Source organism: Xenopus laevis, chromosome 9_10L (assembly GCF_017654675.1).
Source record: "Xenopus laevis strain J_2021 chromosome 9_10L, Xenopus_laevis_v10.1, whole genome shotgun sequence".
Lineage (NCBI taxonomy): Eukaryota > Metazoa > Chordata > Amphibia > Anura > Pipidae > Xenopus > Xenopus laevis.
Window position 1 is genome coordinate 108,053,858 of NC_054387.1, and position 18,083 is coordinate 108,071,940.

The 18,083-nt window shown below is 39.1% G+C and overlaps 1 protein-coding gene across 1 annotated transcript; it reads right to left on the bottom strand.

Annotated features, from left to right (window-relative positions):
• Positions 1 to 514: 514 nt before the first annotated feature.
• On the bottom strand, positions 515 to 12,090 carry cyp2w1.L (cytochrome P450 family 2 subfamily W member 1 L homeolog). Its single transcript, XM_041576943.1, has 9 exons — positions 12,007 to 12,090; positions 9,440 to 9,602; positions 9,001 to 9,150; positions 7,359 to 7,519; positions 5,802 to 5,975; positions 4,853 to 4,994; positions 3,782 to 3,969; positions 3,334 to 3,475; positions 515 to 702 (listed from the first exon to the last, which is right to left on the bottom strand). The coding sequence occupies exons 1-9, from the start codon at positions 12,088 to 12,090 to the stop codon at positions 515 to 517; spliced, it is 1,392 nt and encodes a 463-aa protein (XP_041432877.1).
• Positions 12,091 to 18,083: the final 5,993 nt, after the last annotated feature.

Sequence of the window (18,083 nt, forward strand, 5' to 3'; positions counted from 1 at the left end):
TCGAATCGTTCGTTTCGAAGGTCGAAGTAGCCCATTCGGTGGTCGAAGTAGCCAAAAAAAACATTCGAAATTCGAACTATTTTTCCTCTATTCCTTCACTCAAACTAAGTAAATGGGCCCCCAAGTGTTTGTGAAGATACTCGTTCATCCAGGTCATGGTATATCTGTAGAAATAGGTCAAATCAATCACTTTTTTATCTTGAAGACGGGTATTTTAAATGGGAAAATAGATAACTTGTAGGCTGAAATGCTGTAAGGTCAGCATTGCTGCTTCTTAGCTCTGGGCTCTTGGGTTCAAACATAAAGATGTACTGACACCATGATGTACATTGAGCAAAAGTAATAAACACCGCTTTGACCTTTTATTCTATTTTTAAGATAACCATAAAATCTACCAGAGGGCAATCTGCTCATACAGATTCTCTAAATCACTATTACTCAACCGAGAAGCAATATTGAATATTTGCTACTTATGGGAAAACTGCCTGTTTACAGATTAAGAGAAATGAGGACCTTATTTGTTGGGAATGGCACACATCATGAAAGGAAGAGGGCTTAAAACAAACCCAATATCAGGGGTGAGATCCAAGTCTGCCCCAGATACTCCTGCAGGTGGGGAAAAAGTGAAATTTTGGAGCAGACCTGTGAAAAACAAGAATAGTTCCATCTTGGCCAAGCTTTCCCCAACACAGGCTCTTCTTCCTGAAAAAGAAAACATGTACATTATGGAAGTAAGCATCAGATCTATGCAACACAAAGTCAGATTCACACAATATTGAAAAGGCGTTGGATGTTCATGAAACTCTGGGACATTCATTAAAGATCAACCTGAAAAATCCAATGGATTTCCAGCATTTTTACAACTGTCATGAAAGTGTAAGTGAATTAACATATTTATCCAAACAAAAAGTATTTGTCAGATTGCGTACAACCTCATTTAACAGTTGATCTCATTCATTATCTGTGGGTGTCCAGGTTGGGCACAGCTAAACACCTATCCAAATCCTTTCTCCCTGATGCAAATCACATACGTGGTGAAAGGATTTTGACCATTAATTGTTCCAAAGGGGAAAGTCTACAATTGTGGACCCTTTTTCTTTCCGAATGTTTGCCAAAGAGGAGCATCATATGTAACATAAACATGGCTGAACTAGCCACTCGTTTGCCATACACCTTAAACCGTGAATAATAATGTATGACTTATGGCTAAAAATAAGTAGGAGGCCACTGTCATGGAATTCTGAGATGACCTAATCTCCTTAGATTATTATTTTCCTTTATCTAACATTTACATATTCCGCAGCATTTTGGTCGTTTGCATCCGTTCCTGCCCAATAGAGGATCCACTCTTAACCTGACTATACACTGGGGATGATGGCTTGAATAAAACCTGGCACTCTGTTCTCTTCAGATAGAGCTGGCAATTTATCAGACCATGCATGGGCTCAAATTTCCCTAGCACTCATGCCTTTATTTGAATAAGAGACTGGAAAATGAATAGGAGAGGGTCAGAGTAGAAAAATGAGCAATAAAAAGTAGAAATAAAATAACTGTGTAGCCTTACAGAGCATTTGATTCTTACTGTAGATGGAGTCAGTGGCCCCCATTTGAAAGCTGGGAAGAGTCAGAAGATGGCAAATAATGCACCATAAAAAAAAAACTATAAAAAAGAAAAAATGAAGGCCAAAGTGAAGGCAATTTGAAAAGTTGCTTAGAATTAGCCACTCTGTAACATAGTAAAAATTAACTTAACTTAAAAGTAAACCAAACCTTTAAAAAGGATAAAGAAAGCTATTGAAGCAGTTTATTGCCAATATCTTAGCCACAATAGCGCAAGCTATTAGTTATTATATTTATTCTTCGGAATGCTTTACCATATCCGAGTAAACAGCTGTTTGTTTAAGATAGCAGCTGCCATATTAGCTTGGTGTGACATCACTTCCTGCCTGAGTCTCTCTCTGCTCACTCATAGCTCTGGGTTTAGATTACAGCAGGGAGGGTGGGAGAGAGCAAACAGCATGCACAAGCCCTAGCCCTGGAGGTTAATGCTGAAAACAGGGAGTCTGATACAGAAGCCCATGTGTACACAATAGAAGGAAAGAAAAGCTGTGTTTCTTTTGACAGAGGACTTAGAGCAGAGCAGAGTTTACTGGTGTATTTATATAGACCTTTCCGATAAGGCTTACTTAATTTTAGCCTTCCCTTCTCCTTTAAAGGAGAAGGAAATTCCCTGGGTGCAAAAACCCTCCCCCTTCCCCTGTGTTGCCCCCTCCTCCCCCCTGGCCTACCTGTCCCGCCTGGCAAATGCCCCTAATTTGTTATCCCTCTGCGCAGGTCCTGTCCACGGAGCTCACAGGTGCCATCTTCTACCAAGCGGTCTTCTTCCTGCTTTGATCTGCGTTTTTGGTGCATGCGCAGTAGGAGCATTTACCGGTACAGATCTACTGCGCATGCGCCAAAAGTCACGAAGTTTTTCGTGACATTCGGCGCATGCGCAGTAGATCCGTACCAGTAAATGCTTCTACTGCGAATGCACCAGAAGATGCCGATCAAAGCAGGAAGAAGACCGCTTGGGAGAAGATGGCGTCTGTGAGCTCCGTGGACAGGACCTGCGCAGAGGGGTGAGTAACAAGTTAGGGGCATTTGCCCGGGGGGACAGGTAGGCCAGGGTGGAGGAGGGAGGGATTTTTGCGCCCAGGGGGTTTCCTTCTCCTTTAAGCTTTGCTTCTCAACAGCAGCCCAAAGCACACTGAGCATGTGCAGAGCCACTGACATCAAAAAATTGTCTGACAAGATCCAAGAGCTTCTATGGACAGGTTTGAAGGCATGGATCATAACTGTTATAAGCCTGCTGAACCTCTGGACTGGTCAGTAAGTTACATGTATAAAACAAAGCATTTCCCTCTTTGTATAACTCCTACTGAAATAATAAACGGTTTAATAGACAGTAAACAAGTTAGCCCACATGACCACATCAGTGGTACAATGTTCATAGATTTGCTGCTTGAAATAAATACGATACAAATTGCAGAATTTATATTTAAACATGTCAATTTTTTATTGTTGTGTTTAACTACAGTTGATCCTGCTTATTGATTGTAAACGTAGAAATGTATTTTAATTCACACTGTACATTTACTTATCTGTTATACTTTTCAATAAAGCAGAATTTGTTAAAACAAAGTATTCCTAGCCATATTCTTTTGAGTCTTTAGTTATTTTTTAGTTAAAAAATCAGTAAAACGCTTCAGAACACTTTCACTACATCCAAATAAAATATGCAGCCAATATACGCCAAGTAATCAATTCTCTTTGAATAATGTAAATGAATACCTGTAGAGAATGGCATGAAGGCATCCTTTTGCACAAATTTACCATTTTCATCCAGGAAATGTTGGGGGTTAAATTCATGGGGTGTTTTCCAATGATATTTGTCATACAGAACAGATGTAAGCATAGGAATGACTTCAGTCCCCTAAAAATGAAAGTCACTGCCTTAGTATAAAGATTATTTTAATGATAAATTGCTTTCAGGTTTCATTTCCTACTAATGATGGTTATTTGCTGTATAAGAACTGAGCCTCTAACTGAGTTCTGAGCATGTAAGGAGCGTGTAAGACAAGCAACATATTGATATTTGTACGGTTAAGTGCTTTTTGAAAGCAGAAAACAAATTCTGAATCAGTTTATCTCATTTCATAAAAACCTTTCCGTGTCTCTCATGTTTAATTCAAAGTAGAATCTCACTGAGGGAAATGAGGATTATTAATAATTGACTTACCCTTGGGATAAGAAAGCCGCGGAAATTCACATCCCTGACAGTTGCCCGGGACACGTTCATGGGGACAATGTTAGCAAATCTTTGTATTTCGTGAATCACTGCATCAGTATAAGGCATATTCCTCCGATCTTCCACCTTCGGTAACTGCCCTGGTCTCACAACTTCCTTTATTTCCTTTTGGATTCTTTCTTTAAGAGAACAGGAAATGACTATTAATTTATCATTGATATCAAAGCCATCTATGTATGGAGCAATCAAGCTGCAAACTTGTATACTTATAAATGTAATCCATTCAGTTAATTTATTATATTGGGGATGCACTGAATCCTAGAATCAGTTCAGAATTTGGCCAAATTGGAGTATTTCAGCAGGATTTGGCTGAATCAAAATGCCTGGCCAAACTGATGCCGAACACTTACAATCACATGACTTTAGGGTACATGATCAAGGACACAGCAACATTTTTTGCATGTTTTTTCCCCTTCCTTACCCTAATTTGCAACCCTTGGATTTGGTTCGGGATTGGACCATTCCCTGGTGTAAAATTTGGGATTAGGCACATTCCTATTTTATACATATGGTGTAATCAGTTTCCAACAGATATCCTCCAACTCATCTTATTTCAGATTGTAAAAAAGCCGCTAGGCAACAAATTACAATTTCAACCTTATCAGACTTTGCTAGTGGCCCCCATTGGTCAAACAATAAAGTCTAAAGGCTAGTCCCAAACGTCATAATTTAAAATTACAAAAGTAGGGGAGCCAAACAAACATAATGAAAGCTCGTGGGCATTGCCAATTAATTGTTATGACTGGTTGCTTATTGGCCCTATGTGGACTTCCAGGCTAAAGAAGGTTCTGTTTGGTAGACACTTGTGTTTATTCCTCCAAAACTTGCCTTCAAGCCAGGGATTAAAAGATGAGCACACATTGAGCCCACTAGGAACCACGGAATTATACAATCACTATTAAAAGCATTTGTCGACAATATAAAGCGGCAAGTGTATTTCTTTTGAAGGGCAAACATGCTAAATTCGTTTTTTTTTTTAAAAGCTACAATAATAAAAATTACTTTGAATCTCTGGATACTTCATCATCAGTAAGAGACCCCACCGTAAAGTTGTAGATGATGTCTCAGTACCAGCCGCAAAAAGGTCCAGTACACAGTAGACAAGGTTTTCATCGTGGAAGTGAGTTCCTGCATTTGAGGATTCCTAACAAGGAACGGTTAAGAAATCACTGATTAGAAGAAAGTAGGTATGATGATATAAACGTAGCCCCAATGTCCAACTGGATCAAAAAATGGTATTCTAGTCTGGAACCTAGTGTGGGAGAATTAAAAATAGGCCCCCTCCAGAGGCCTCCCTCCCACCCTCACCCCCAAACCACAACATCAGACTGGGCCAGAGGAATACCGGGATATAACCCAGTGGGCCCCACCGACCCAGTTTCATGCCCCGCTCCACCCCACCCCTGATCGTGTCTGCAAGCAAGAAGTAAAAAGTATGGTGTGGAGGTTGAAGGTTGGCAGGGGTTTGTGTTTAGCAGTAGAAGTTCACAACTTGGGTGGGGGGAGACACCCCAGACACCCCAGTTTGACAGAGTAGTTGCAGCAGGGTTGGCAGTCTGCATCTTACACTGCTTGTTTTTTCCATTTTTAATTTTTTGTCAACACTGACATGGAGCATGTGAAGCTGAAGCCAATCCAGACCTGAGCATGTTTCTGGTGTTGGATCACTGGGACATAACTGTTCAGCTAATTTGCCTTTGCCTATAATCCAGAACTGTCCAACTAGAGGCCTGTGAACAGATGGGATCCTCAAAGTGGCGCCCAACATGGCCAAGATCTCCATTTGTCTCTTCAAAGCGCATTAAAGGGAAACTATACCTCTGAACACTGGAGTTGTCTGTAAAACTATATCAGATAGAAGAGCATATTTCTCCCTGCCCACACTTCTACCTGTATTGTTTATGGTTACATGCAAACTGGATTTCTCATATTTTCTTTATCACCCTTTTACCTGTTCCTGTTTCAGGAGATATGCGTCAATGAAACCAGTGATATTATTGGCACTAAATTCCACTCTGTGTTCTTTGATGTATTTCGTAAAGAAATGCTTCAGGCGCTCTGTATTGCTCAGGACTCTGTTATGTGCCCCAAGAATGGAGCCAAGGAAAGGGTAAAAATTAAAAAGCTGTCGGAGAAACAAAATGGCAGATTAGATTTCATTTGTATTTATTTCATTTTTATAGGAATATAAACATTATAAATTATATTACTAATATTTATATTTAAATAGGAGATAAATCCTGTTATAGACGATTGCTGGCTGATTAAATGGAATGGCCACCCAATGAATTAACTGAGAATACAGTTCTAAGCAGCTTTCCAATATATATCAAGAAAAAAAAGAAAATTGTGTATGAATACACCCTACATCAACATCAGAATGCAAGGCCCCTTAGTTCCAGTACAGGTATGGGATCCCTTATCCAGAATTAAGAGAAGGCCAGCTCCCATAAAGCCCATTATAATGATTTCCTTTTTCTCTGTAATAATAAAACAGTAGCTTGTACTTGATCCCAACTAAACTGCATGAATCCATATCTGTGGCAAAATAATCTTACTGGGTTTATTTAATGTTAACATTATTTTTTAGCAGACTTAAAGGAACAGTTCAATGTAAAAATAAAAAATGGGTAAATAGATAAGTTGTGCAAAATAAAATTTTTTTTAATATACTTAAAAATGTAATCTATAAAGGCTGGAGTGACTGGATGTGTAACATAACAGAACACTGCTTCCTGCTTTACAGCTCTCTAACTCGGAGTTAGTCAGCAACTTTAAGGGGAGACACATAGGACATAAATGTTAAGTGAGTTTGCAATTGATCCTTAGCATTCAGCTTAGATTCAAAAGTAAACAGCTATGACCCATGTGGCCCTCATCAAGTCACTGATTGGTTACTGCCTGGTAACCAATCAGTGGAAACCAAGAGAACTGCAAATCAGGACGTAGTGTTCTGGCTATTATGTTAGACATCCAGTCACTCCAGCCTATATACATTATATTAACTATATTGAAAACATTTTTATTTTCCACAGTCTATTTATTTACCCCGTTTTCATTTTTATACTGAACAATTCCTTTAAGTTATGAAGACCCAAATCACAGAAAGACACTTTATCCTGAAAACCCCAGGTCTCGGGCATTCTGGATAATAGATCACATACCTGTAATTCACAGATTAATATGGAGTCATATAAAGTTCCCTCAGGCTACATATGTGTACCTGGCCTCTGTGTATCTGCCACTTCAGGTACACAGAGGCCCAATCAGCCCTCACAGAGGCCCGAACAGCTCCCACCAGCCCACTAAATACTGACTTTCTATGGCACCTTATAGCAGCCCCTCTGGCATTTGCCAGAACCCACAGATTGCCAGTCCGGGCCTGCTCTACCACCCCACTGAAAAGCAGTTTCTGCAGCCAAATATGGCTGCTTTTCATGCACAACTGTACAAGCAGGAAATTTGATTTGTTAATTACTAGGGTTTAGTTGATTAGTGCAAGAGTTACCAGCAGCGGTGGGGTTCCAAAAAGTCTTGCATTTTCATTCAGTAACTGGAGCAGAGTGAGAAAGGTTGTGTCATTATACTCAAACCTCTTCCCAAATATAATGGAGCAGATTACGTTAGAGACAGCACTGTTTAATATAATCTTTGGATCAAAAGGTTTGCCTGTGAGGAAAGACAGAATATCAAAATCACTCTAAAATTCAGGGTAAGTAATTCAGTATTTCATATTTTTTTCCTGTACCCTTCCCTTAGCTTTCGAATGGTGATTTAATAACACAGATTTACATTAATTATTAGAAAGACTTGGCAAGGCTAATCCTCCACCAATTGAACCATTTAAGACTTTCTACTGGTGTTTTGTGGATAATAGGTGCTGTGAAAGATGTGGTTTAAAGGAACATTAACACCAATAGATTAAAGCATTTTAAAATAATTAAAATATAATGTACTATTGCCCTTCACTGGTAAAAGTTATATGTTTGGTTTAGAAAGACGACTATAGGTGATATGAAGAAACTGCTGTGTAGCCATGTGGGCAGCCATTCAAGCTGGAAAAGGAGAAAAGGCACAGGTTACTTAACAGATAATTGATAAGCTCTGTAATAGAATACAGCGGTATTCTAAAGATTGCATCTATTATCTGCTATATAACCTGAGCCTTGAATGGCTGTCCCCATGGCTACACAGCACCTTGTTTCGGAAAACTATAATATGCTTTCTGAAGCAGCCATCCCAGTTTTACCAGTGCAGGGAACAGTACATAATTGCTTTAAAACAGTTTTTTTTTTTGGTGTTTTATTGGTGTTACTGTTACTTTAAAGAGGTGGTTCACCATTAAATTTGAATATGTTACACAAGCAATTCTAAGCAACTTTTCAGTTGGTCTATATTACCCCACTACACTTTATTCAAATCAATGCATGGTTGCTAGGGTAATTTGGACCCTAGCAACTAGATTGCTGAAATTGCAAACTGGCAATCTGCTGAATAAAAAACAAAATAACTTAAAAACTAAAAATAATAAAAAATGAAAACCAATTGCAAGTTGTCTCAGAATATCATTCTATATAGCATACTAAAAATTAACTCAAAGGTGAACAACCCCTTTAAGGCTGATGGGAATCCCTGACCCTTGCAACAGAAGGAATTTTAAAAAATCTCCCTTGGAATTTCTGTATTACATTGTTGCTAATGCTAATAGAAGATATGTCTTCCTACATATCTATAAAATATTACAGTTCTCTTCTAAGCACTTTCACATTAATATTTTTTCTACTTTGCACGTTTTTAAAACTGTTAATAACAGATTGAAACAACAGCACCGCCTGCTGTTAATTTTGGCCGACTAGCTGTAGTCAGAAAATTCGTATAGTAAGAAAATAAACGTCTTGTAAAGCTGCTTTGCACACAAAATGTAATTGAGCAGAGAGAAGCTTATGTTTCATTGGTTAGTTCTAAGCAGAGAAACACGTTCCTGTTCCCAAAGCCACAGTGGTTGTCTCTGCTATTTCAAAATTATTACATTAGCAGTTTAAACCTACTAATATTATCACTATTTGAGCTAATGAGCTATTTTACATTGATTTGTATTGCGGATTTACATTGCCCTTGAAGCAAATTATGAAACCTATGGAACACTGTACCAGTGTGTGACTTGAACTGCTTGATGAGAGGACGGAGTTCATCTTGGATCCTGGTCTCAATTGTTTTCTTGCCCATGCCAAAATCTCGGAGAGTCGAAAGTGTAAATCTTCGAATTACTTTCCAGGATTCCCCATTACTGAACACAATGCCTAAAGCACAAATAAGATGTTTGCTTTTAAACAGGTGACCAGCAAATGCTTTCTGCTGATTGGTTGCTATGGATTACTGCTCCTGGGCAAACATATTGTTTTTTATTACAATAATAACCCCCTTACAGTTGCTAAAGATTTATGTTTGATTTATTGTTGATTAATCACAGTGTAATATCCTACAGAGTATTGTCTTTATTTTTAAACAAGACCTAAGATTAGTGTTACCCTGGAAACAGTGTACATTTTAGTTCATTTGTTAGAAAAAAGTAAATTATGATACTTTTACCATTTCCATGTGTCAGTTTTTTAAATATTGGCATTTCTGCTCTTTCTCCAAAGTCATCTGCCTGTGTAACGAGAGCATCCCTCACAGCCTTGTACCCTGCAAGCACCACCATCTTCTTAGGGCCAAAGTGGACAGTAAATACTTCTCCATACTTCTCAGAAAGCTGCAAAAAATATCACAGAATTGCATATCAGAACTGCTGATTCCTCTGTAGGTCCATCAAGTTCACTCTTTGCAAATGCCCCTCTATGGTGACCCAAATGAATAGAAAGTAGGGTGGGGAGTAGTGATGGGCGAATTCGGGGCGTTTCACTTTGCCGGAAAATTTGCGAATTTCACGGGAAAACTTCAAAAAATTTGAGAAACGGCGCCGGCATCTTGTGTTTGACACCAGCGTCTGTTTTTGACGCCGGCTCACACTCGCTGGCGAAAATGCACCGGCGTCTAATAAAACGGACGCTGGCAGTTTTGCAAATTTATTTGCCGGCGGTAAATCGTGGGAATTCGCCATGAATTTGCGTCTGGTGAATAAATTCGCCCATCACTAGTGGGGAGATATATGTTGACTCCCAAATGACAAACAGACTGGATCAATCCCTGCTGGGTGTATGTGACTATCTGTGTCTATAAAGGGTATCTGAGACATTTTAATCTCTACAAAAGGATAACACAGCCCCACTTCACTATCAAATTCTGCAACTTGGTTTCCGTTTCTATTCCTCTAGTGATACGTGTATGGGATCCATTACTTAGAAACCTGTTATGCAGAACGCTCTGAATTACGCATAGGCCCTCTCCCATAGATTCCATTTTATCCAAATACTCCGATTAAAAAAAAATCCATTTTCTCTGTAATAATAAAACATTATACTTGATCCCAACTAAGATATAATTATTCCTTGTTGGAAGCAAAACCAGTCTATTGGGTTTATTTAATGTTTACATTATTTTCTAGAACAGTAACACAAAAAATCAAAGTTTATGTAATAAAAATATCTGTACTGTTGCCCCGAACTGGTAAAACTGGTGTGTTTGCTTCAGAAACACTACTATAGTTCATATAAACAAGCTGCTGTGTAGCAATGGAGGAAATTGAAAAATAAGTCTATATGGCACAGGTTAAATAGTGGATAACAGATAACTTCATTATGTTCTACAGAGCTTATCTGCTGTGTAACCTGAGCCTTTTCTCCTTTGAATGGCTGCCCCCATTGCAACACAGCAGCTTATTTCTATAAACAATAGCAGAGTTTCTGAAGCAAACAAAGCATTTTTACCAGTGCAGGGCAACACTACATTATATTTCTATTACTTTAAAACAATTACATTTTTTGATGTTACTCGTCCTTTAAGTTATGAAGATCCAAATCTAGCAAATCCCAGGTCCAGAGCATTCTGTATAACAGATCCTATACCTGTTCTGGCAAACCCACCCCATTTCCTCCAATTTCATTGGATGTGTTTTTGTTATCTGCACTATCGTAGGGCTGTAAATGTAAGAAGATATGCAAGAAGATACTTCATTATAATAGCCTTGTATATAGAATATTATTAATATCAATATTTAATATTCATGATTAATATTAATTAAAATTTTTCTAAATAATAATTAATATTATGATATGTTGAATATTTTATGTTTAAAGTGCATCTTTTATAATGTAAATATATCTTAATAAAAAACCTTTCCTCTCATTACCCTAATTTATCTTGTAGCTTCCCCTCATAAGAAGGTACCTTTTATTAGTGGTTTGCCAAAGATGTACATTAGACCTATACCCAATGTACAGTGTAATAAAATATTCATATCTGTACACATGGGGAGAATTGTGCTGTTACAAGGTACCACTTTTGAAAATGAATGCATATAATAAGTGATGTACTGTATATATAATACTTTTATTGGCTAACTAATATGATAACCATAGCAAACTTTTCCAGTTTATTTGTCACAGTGATTATGATGAAGCTAGAGTGGCTTATATATAGGTACATAGATACAGAATTCTGGACATAGATCTAGTGACATGAAAAAAAAGAAATATACAGGGGTGCAGAAAGAAAGAAATGTATGGTGAGAGGCATATATAGTACAACCATATGAGGAGTGGGTCTATGTTGAGGTATGTTATGTTGAAATGTATGGGGAGTGGGCTATACAGTGAGAAGCATACATGGTACAGATACAAGACAAGAGGGGCTATGTAGAGGCGAGGCATTCTTCACACACAGATATATATATATATATATATATATATATATATATATATATATATATATATATATATAGTTATATATATATATATATATCTATATATATATATATATATCTATATATATATATAGATAGATATATATATAGATAGATAGATAGATAGATATATATATATATATATATATAGATATATATATATATATATATAGATATATATACACATACATTTTGTACCTAATTTTATGTTACAAACAAACTGGCTAACAAAGTCACACATTTCCTATAATGATGCTAGCATGCTTTCAAGCAGTCTTAAATTAACTTTCAGAATAGTATGCATACTATATATTACCTTCATAAGGGACTGGAAAGGCCTTTTCAGGTTCAAAATATTCAGGTTTCCAATAAAGGGGAGCGGTGTTGGACCTGGTGGCATCTTCGCGGCTGAATTTTTGAAGCTCTTTATCAGATACAGAAGTAGAGTAATGCATGTTGTGAGATAAACCAATATGTCTGTACTAACAAAGTGCATTATAAAGGACATGTTCAAGACCCATATACAGAATTTATACTTCTGGGTGAGCAACCGGTCGGTTATTTATACAAATGGGACTTAATTCTCTGATAACAGATTAATCCCATAATAATGCAGGTTTTAACCCACAGCAATGTGAACCCGAATTTGTTCTTGTTTTGATTGCACAATATAATGCTCAGGGTGTTTGTATTCCGCAGGTGAGAATAACATTAAGTACCTAATATCAGGTAAATGATATGTCCTGTGCTATCTGAATTACAATTTTTGACATGCCCTACAATTTAAAGGAAAAGCAATTTTAAAATGTATTGCCAATCTTTGGGCATGGCTTAAAGAGTATTCATTAAATCACATAACAATTAAAGGAAAAATAACCATTGCCTACAAACTGGCATTTCTCCCCTTTAATTCCCTTAAAGCTCAGAAAATGTTGCTTTAGAACGCATTACAAATTGTTGTAGCATTCAGAAATGTACAGTCATATGAAAAAGTTTGGAAACCCCTCTCAGCCTGCATAATAATTTACTCCACTTTTAACAAAAAAGATAACCGTGGTATGTCTTTCATTGCCCAGGAACATCTGAGTACTCTGGTGTTTTATGAACAAAGATTTTTAGTGAAGCAGTATTTGTATGAAATTAAATCAAATGTGGAAAATGTAGGTACCCTTGTAGTTTTGCTAATTTGAACGCATGTAACTGCTCAATACAGATTACTGGCAACACCAAATTGTTTGGATTAGTTTGTTAAACCTTGAACTTCATAGGCAGGTGTGTCCAATCATGAGAAACGGTATTTAAGGTGGCCAATTACAAGATGTGCTTCTGTTTGACTCTCATCTGAAGAGTGACAGCATGGGATCCTCAAAGAAACTCTGAAAAGATCTGAAAACAAAGATTGTTCAGTATCATGGTTTAGGGGAAGGCTACAAAAGCTATTTCAGAGGTTTAAACTGTCAGTTTCAACTGTAAGGAATGTAATCAGGGAATTGAAGGCCACAGGCACAGATGCTGTAAAACGCAGATCTGGCCAAGAAAAATGCAGGAGCAGCATATGTGGAGGATTGTGAGAAATGTTACAGACAACCCAAAGATCACCTCCAAAGACCGGCAAGAACATCTTGCTGCAGATTGTGTATCTGTACATCGTTCTACAATTCAGCACAATATGAACATCTGTTTGGCAGGGTGATGAGAAAGAAGCCCTTTCTGCACTCACGCCACAAACAGAGTCACTTGTATGCAAAAGCTCATTTAGACAAGCCACAGTCATTTTGGAGACAAAAATGTAGTTATTTGGTCATAACAAAAAGCGATTTGCATGGCAGAAGAAGAACACCGAGTGCCATCCAGCTGGCAATTTACACTCTAGCCGGTGGGAAGGCAGGGGAAGGCAGTTCGGGGAGATTAGTTGCCCCGAAGAAGGTTAATCCCACAAAAACAAAGTAGTGCTACACAAACACCCTCACCTCTTTTTGTAGCGTCGGGTGCCGTCCATGACTCTGTCTGCCCATGTCTAATCCATATGCAAGAAAATATTTCAGCAGCACTCCGATTTTGGTGAAATAAAGTGTATTATTCGTGCTTGGGGCACAAATAAAAATACACTTTATTTCACCAAAATTGGAGTGCTGATAAAGTATTTTCTTGCATCTGTCCTAAAGGTTCTCATGCACTAAAAGAACCGAGATTATAAGAAATTAGCATGATACAAAGATGTAGGTATGAATCAAACTTTGAGATGAGTATAAAAAAGGCTTTGTATTATATGGTAATATTCAAATGAAGCACTATTATATAATCCTGAAATAGCATAACAGGCTAAGAAAGTTCAGAACTCCTATGTAACACATACCAGACATGAAACAGAAAGTTCTGCAAATATCAGGAGAGGAGAGGACAAGTAACAAAAGAAAAAGAAAAGATTTCATAAGGTCTTATTTATTAATGCAACTGAAACTTGTGCCAAAAAACGTGTTTTTTTCAAAACACATCAGTTAATAGTGCTGCTCCAGCAGAATTCTGCACTGAAATCCATTTTTCCAAAAGAGCAAACAGATTTTTTTTAATATTCAATTTTGAAATCTGACGAGAATAGACATATTTTCAATTTCCCAGCTGCCCCCAGTCATGTGTCTTGTGATCTGATAAACTTCAGTCACTATTTGCTGCTGTACTGCAAGTTGGAGTGATATCACCCCCCTCCCTAGCAGCCTAACAAAAGAACAATGGGAAGGTAACCAGATAGCAGCTCCCTAACACAAGATAACAGCTGCCTGGTAGATATAAGAACAACACTCAATAGTAAAAGCCAAGTCCCACTGAGACTGATTCAGTTACATTAAGTAGTAGATATAACAGCCTGCCAGAAAGTAGTTCCATCCTAAAGTCTAACTAGCACAGGCAGGCCAATAACATGGGAAATAGGAGCAGGCAAATTCTAGGGAGGTATTTCAAATTACCCCTCTTGCTTCTAATATTCTGGGATGTTTCATATGCATTTCAATTCAAACTCTACCATGTTCGATCTAAATCATTTTAATAGAGTCCTCCTCTGTTGGAAATAGAGGTTTGTAGGGGCACAGGTAAACCATACATAATTTAAAGGGGTACGATTAAACAAAGAATGTCAGTAGTAACTAGTTGTGTGTCTTGAAACAGAACTGTATAAAGGGGTAGTTCACCTTTAAATGAACTTTTAAGTATGATGTAGAGAGTAATATTCAGAGACAATTTGCAATTGGTTTTAATTTTTTAAAATTTGTGTTTTTTTGAGTAATTTAGCTTTTTATTCAGCAGCTCTCTAGTTTGCATTTTCAGCAATCTGGTTGCTAGGGTCCAAATTACCACACAGCAGATAACCGATAATCTCTGTATCAATGGGATTCTTCAGAATTTATCTCTTGTCTACTGTGTATCCTGTGCTTAAATGTCTGCCCCCATGGCTACCCAACAACTTGCTTATATAAGCTAGCAGTATTTTTGATGCAAACAAGGGAGAATTCTTTTCATACTTACCGTAATTCTCCTTTCCTGGTCACTCTCCATATCAGCATTACAATCGGGTGGCCGCTCCCATCCCCGCCCATAGACCAGACTATCCCTCCCTCTTAAAGTTATAAAGGTATCCCAAGAACACCCCCACCTTGTCTTATAAGTTCTAGTTCTGAAGGGGTGGGGAATGCTGATATGGAGAGTGGCCTGGAAAGGAGAATTATGGTAAGTATGAAAATAATTCTCCCTTTTCCTGGCCACTCCATATCAGCATTACAAACTGCTGAAATTAATTTACTGAGGTGAATGCAGGATTGGCTCCTGCTGCAAATGCATGATTGCTGGAACAAGGCAGGTCCAGATGATTGTGTTTCATAAAGGTTCGGGCTGAGGACCATGAAGCAACCTCACATATCTGCATCATAGGCACCTCCGCCAAAACTGCCCATGAGGTAGAAACAGCCCTCGTGGAATGTGCCCTTAAACCCTCAGGTGCTAGCTTGCCTTGAGCTTGATAGGCTTTTGAGATACATATGGACATCCATCTGCTGATGGTGGACACTGCGCCACCTGACCTTTTCTGCTGCCGGCTGGGATGACAAACAATCTACTGGATTTTCTGAAGGCATTTGACACTTCCAGGTAGCGTTTCAGGCAACGTACTGGGTCAATCTATGGGAGATTCTCAGAGTTCTGCATATCCTAAGAAAAAATGGAAAGGACCACTTCTTTCTTTAAATGAAATGTTGAGACAACCTTTGGGAGAAAGGATTTTTCCGGTCTCAGAATCACTCAGAATTCCCCTACCCTGCATGCCGAGGCTATGGCTAGTAGGAATAGAGTTTTGAGAGTGAGACACCAGGTAGAGATGGATTCCAGGGGTTTGAAAGGTGACATGGATAAGGATTTTAAAACAATTGGAAGGCTCCAAGCTGGAAGTACTTTATTCGCAGGAGGACGAACTTTAAGAGCTGACTTGAAGAATCTTTTAACCAAAGGCTCTTCGGACCAAACCTTTCCCGATAGGGCTTGGAGAGCAGAAGCATGGACCCTAAGAGTTCTGTACTGCAGGCCTTTGTCTAGACCGGACTGAAGAAACCCCAGAATTTGGGAAAGAGAAGGTTCTTCCAAGGTGTCTTGACTCCTGGAGCACCAAGACAGGAAGTATTCCCATACTTTGTAGTAGGTAGAGGAGGTAGAGGGTTTCTTTGCCTTGAGCAGAGTTTCCACTTCTTTCTCAGGTAACCCTAACCTTGCCAATCTCGAGCGCTCAACCTCCAAGCATGAAGGGTTTGGGTGCAGAAGAGGACCTTGGCTCAACAAATCCTTTCTCCTGGGAAGAGGCCAAGGAGGACCCACCGATAATCTGAGGAGCAGCGGGTACCAAGGCCTGCGTGGCCAATTTGGAGCAACCAGAATCAACTCGCTCTTGTCATGAATGGTCTTCAAAAGGACCCTGAGGATGAGAGGGAATGGAGGGAAGGCATAAGCTAGATTAAATGACCAAGGGTGAAGAAGAGCATCCAGCCCTTTTGCTGTAGGGGAAAACTTCCTGGAGAAGAATACTGGAAGCTTTGTGTTGAAACTCATTGCAAAGAGGTCGACTTCAGGAAACCTCCATCTTTCTCCCAGCATCTGGAAGACTTCTTGATTCAAAGACCACTCGTGGCTTGACGGTGTTGCGATTTAGAAAATCTGCCTTCTGATCCCCAAAGAATTTTGGTAAAATGAAACAAGGCTTGCTGCTCTTATTTGTGTTACGTTCGAAGGAACATTGACTTGTCGTGAGGGCCATGTTCCCTGAATCCACTGCAAACCCAGGTGTGCTCCCCAGCCTAGAGTCGAGGCATCCATGGCTAAGATTCTCCATTGAGGCTGATATAGAGGAAACCCCTGTGCCAGATTTCTCTTGGACATCCACCACTGAATCGAGTCTTTGAAAGCCTGGGAAAGAGGGATTAACTGGTTCCAGTCCTTCTCCCACTTGTCTCAATGATCCAAGAAGAGGAACTGTGCTGGTCTCATATGCCATCTTGCCCATTTTGTTACCGGAATGGTGGAGGCCACGGAGCCTATCAAGGACATCAATTCTTTGGCCGAGACCTGGTTCTTGATCTGGAAGCTTGAAGACAGATTGGTATGGGTACTGACCCTCTGGGGGGGAGGGAGACTAATCCTTCCTGAGTGTTGAACCATGATCCCAAGTAAACCAGGGATTGGGATGGGGTCAGTTGACCCTTCTCCGCATTTATTAACCACGCATGGTTTTCCATAAAACTGATAACCCAGTCTCGCTGATGGATCAGGGTGCTTTTCTGTTTTGCTGAGACAAGGATATCGTCGAGGTAGTGCCAAATGGGAATGCCCTCCAGTCGGAGAGCAGCAACCAGGGTGACTAAAACCTTTGAAAAACTCTTGGGGCTGTGGACAACCCGAAGGGCAGACATCGAAATTGAAAGTGCATTCCTGCAATTGCGAAGCGAAGGAAGCATTGGTGAGACTCGACCACCGGGATATGCAGATAGGCATCCTGTAAATCTATGGAGAGTGGCCAATCCCCGGGATGCACTGCTGCAATAATGGAGAAAATGGACTCCATTTTGAATTTCTGAACTCTCCGATACTTGTTGACAAGAATGGGTCTCCAATCTCCCGAAGTCTTCTTTACTAAAAACAGGTCTGAGTAAAAACCTTTCTTCCTTTCCTCCGATGGGACTGGGACTGGGACTTTTTCCTCCATTAACCACCTTAGATGATGGTCCAATGCCTCTCTTTTTGTCCCTGCTCTGGGGTAAGAGGAAAATACGAAATGGTCTTCCAGAGGAATTGAATGCTAGGAAATATCCCCTTCTTAAGATGTCCAGTACCCACTGGTCTCAGATGGTGGAAAGCCATTAT

What these genes read in the sequence shown, in the direction of transcription:
- cyp2w1.L (XM_041576943.1), bottom strand. Translation starts at nt 12,090, where the DNA reads ATGCCACCAGGTCCAACACCGCTCCCCTTTATTGGAAACCTGAATATT. An exon ending in CTTTCCAGTCCCTTATGAAG is followed by an intron (nt 9,603 to 12,006) that starts GTAATATATAGT and finishes TATTTTTTGCAG; the next exon opens with CTTTCTGAGAAGTATGGAGA. An exon ending in CTTCATGCCATTCTCTACAG is followed by an intron (nt 703 to 3,333) that starts GTATTCATTTAC and finishes TTTCTTTTTCAG; the next exon opens with GAAGAAGAGCCTGTGTTGGG.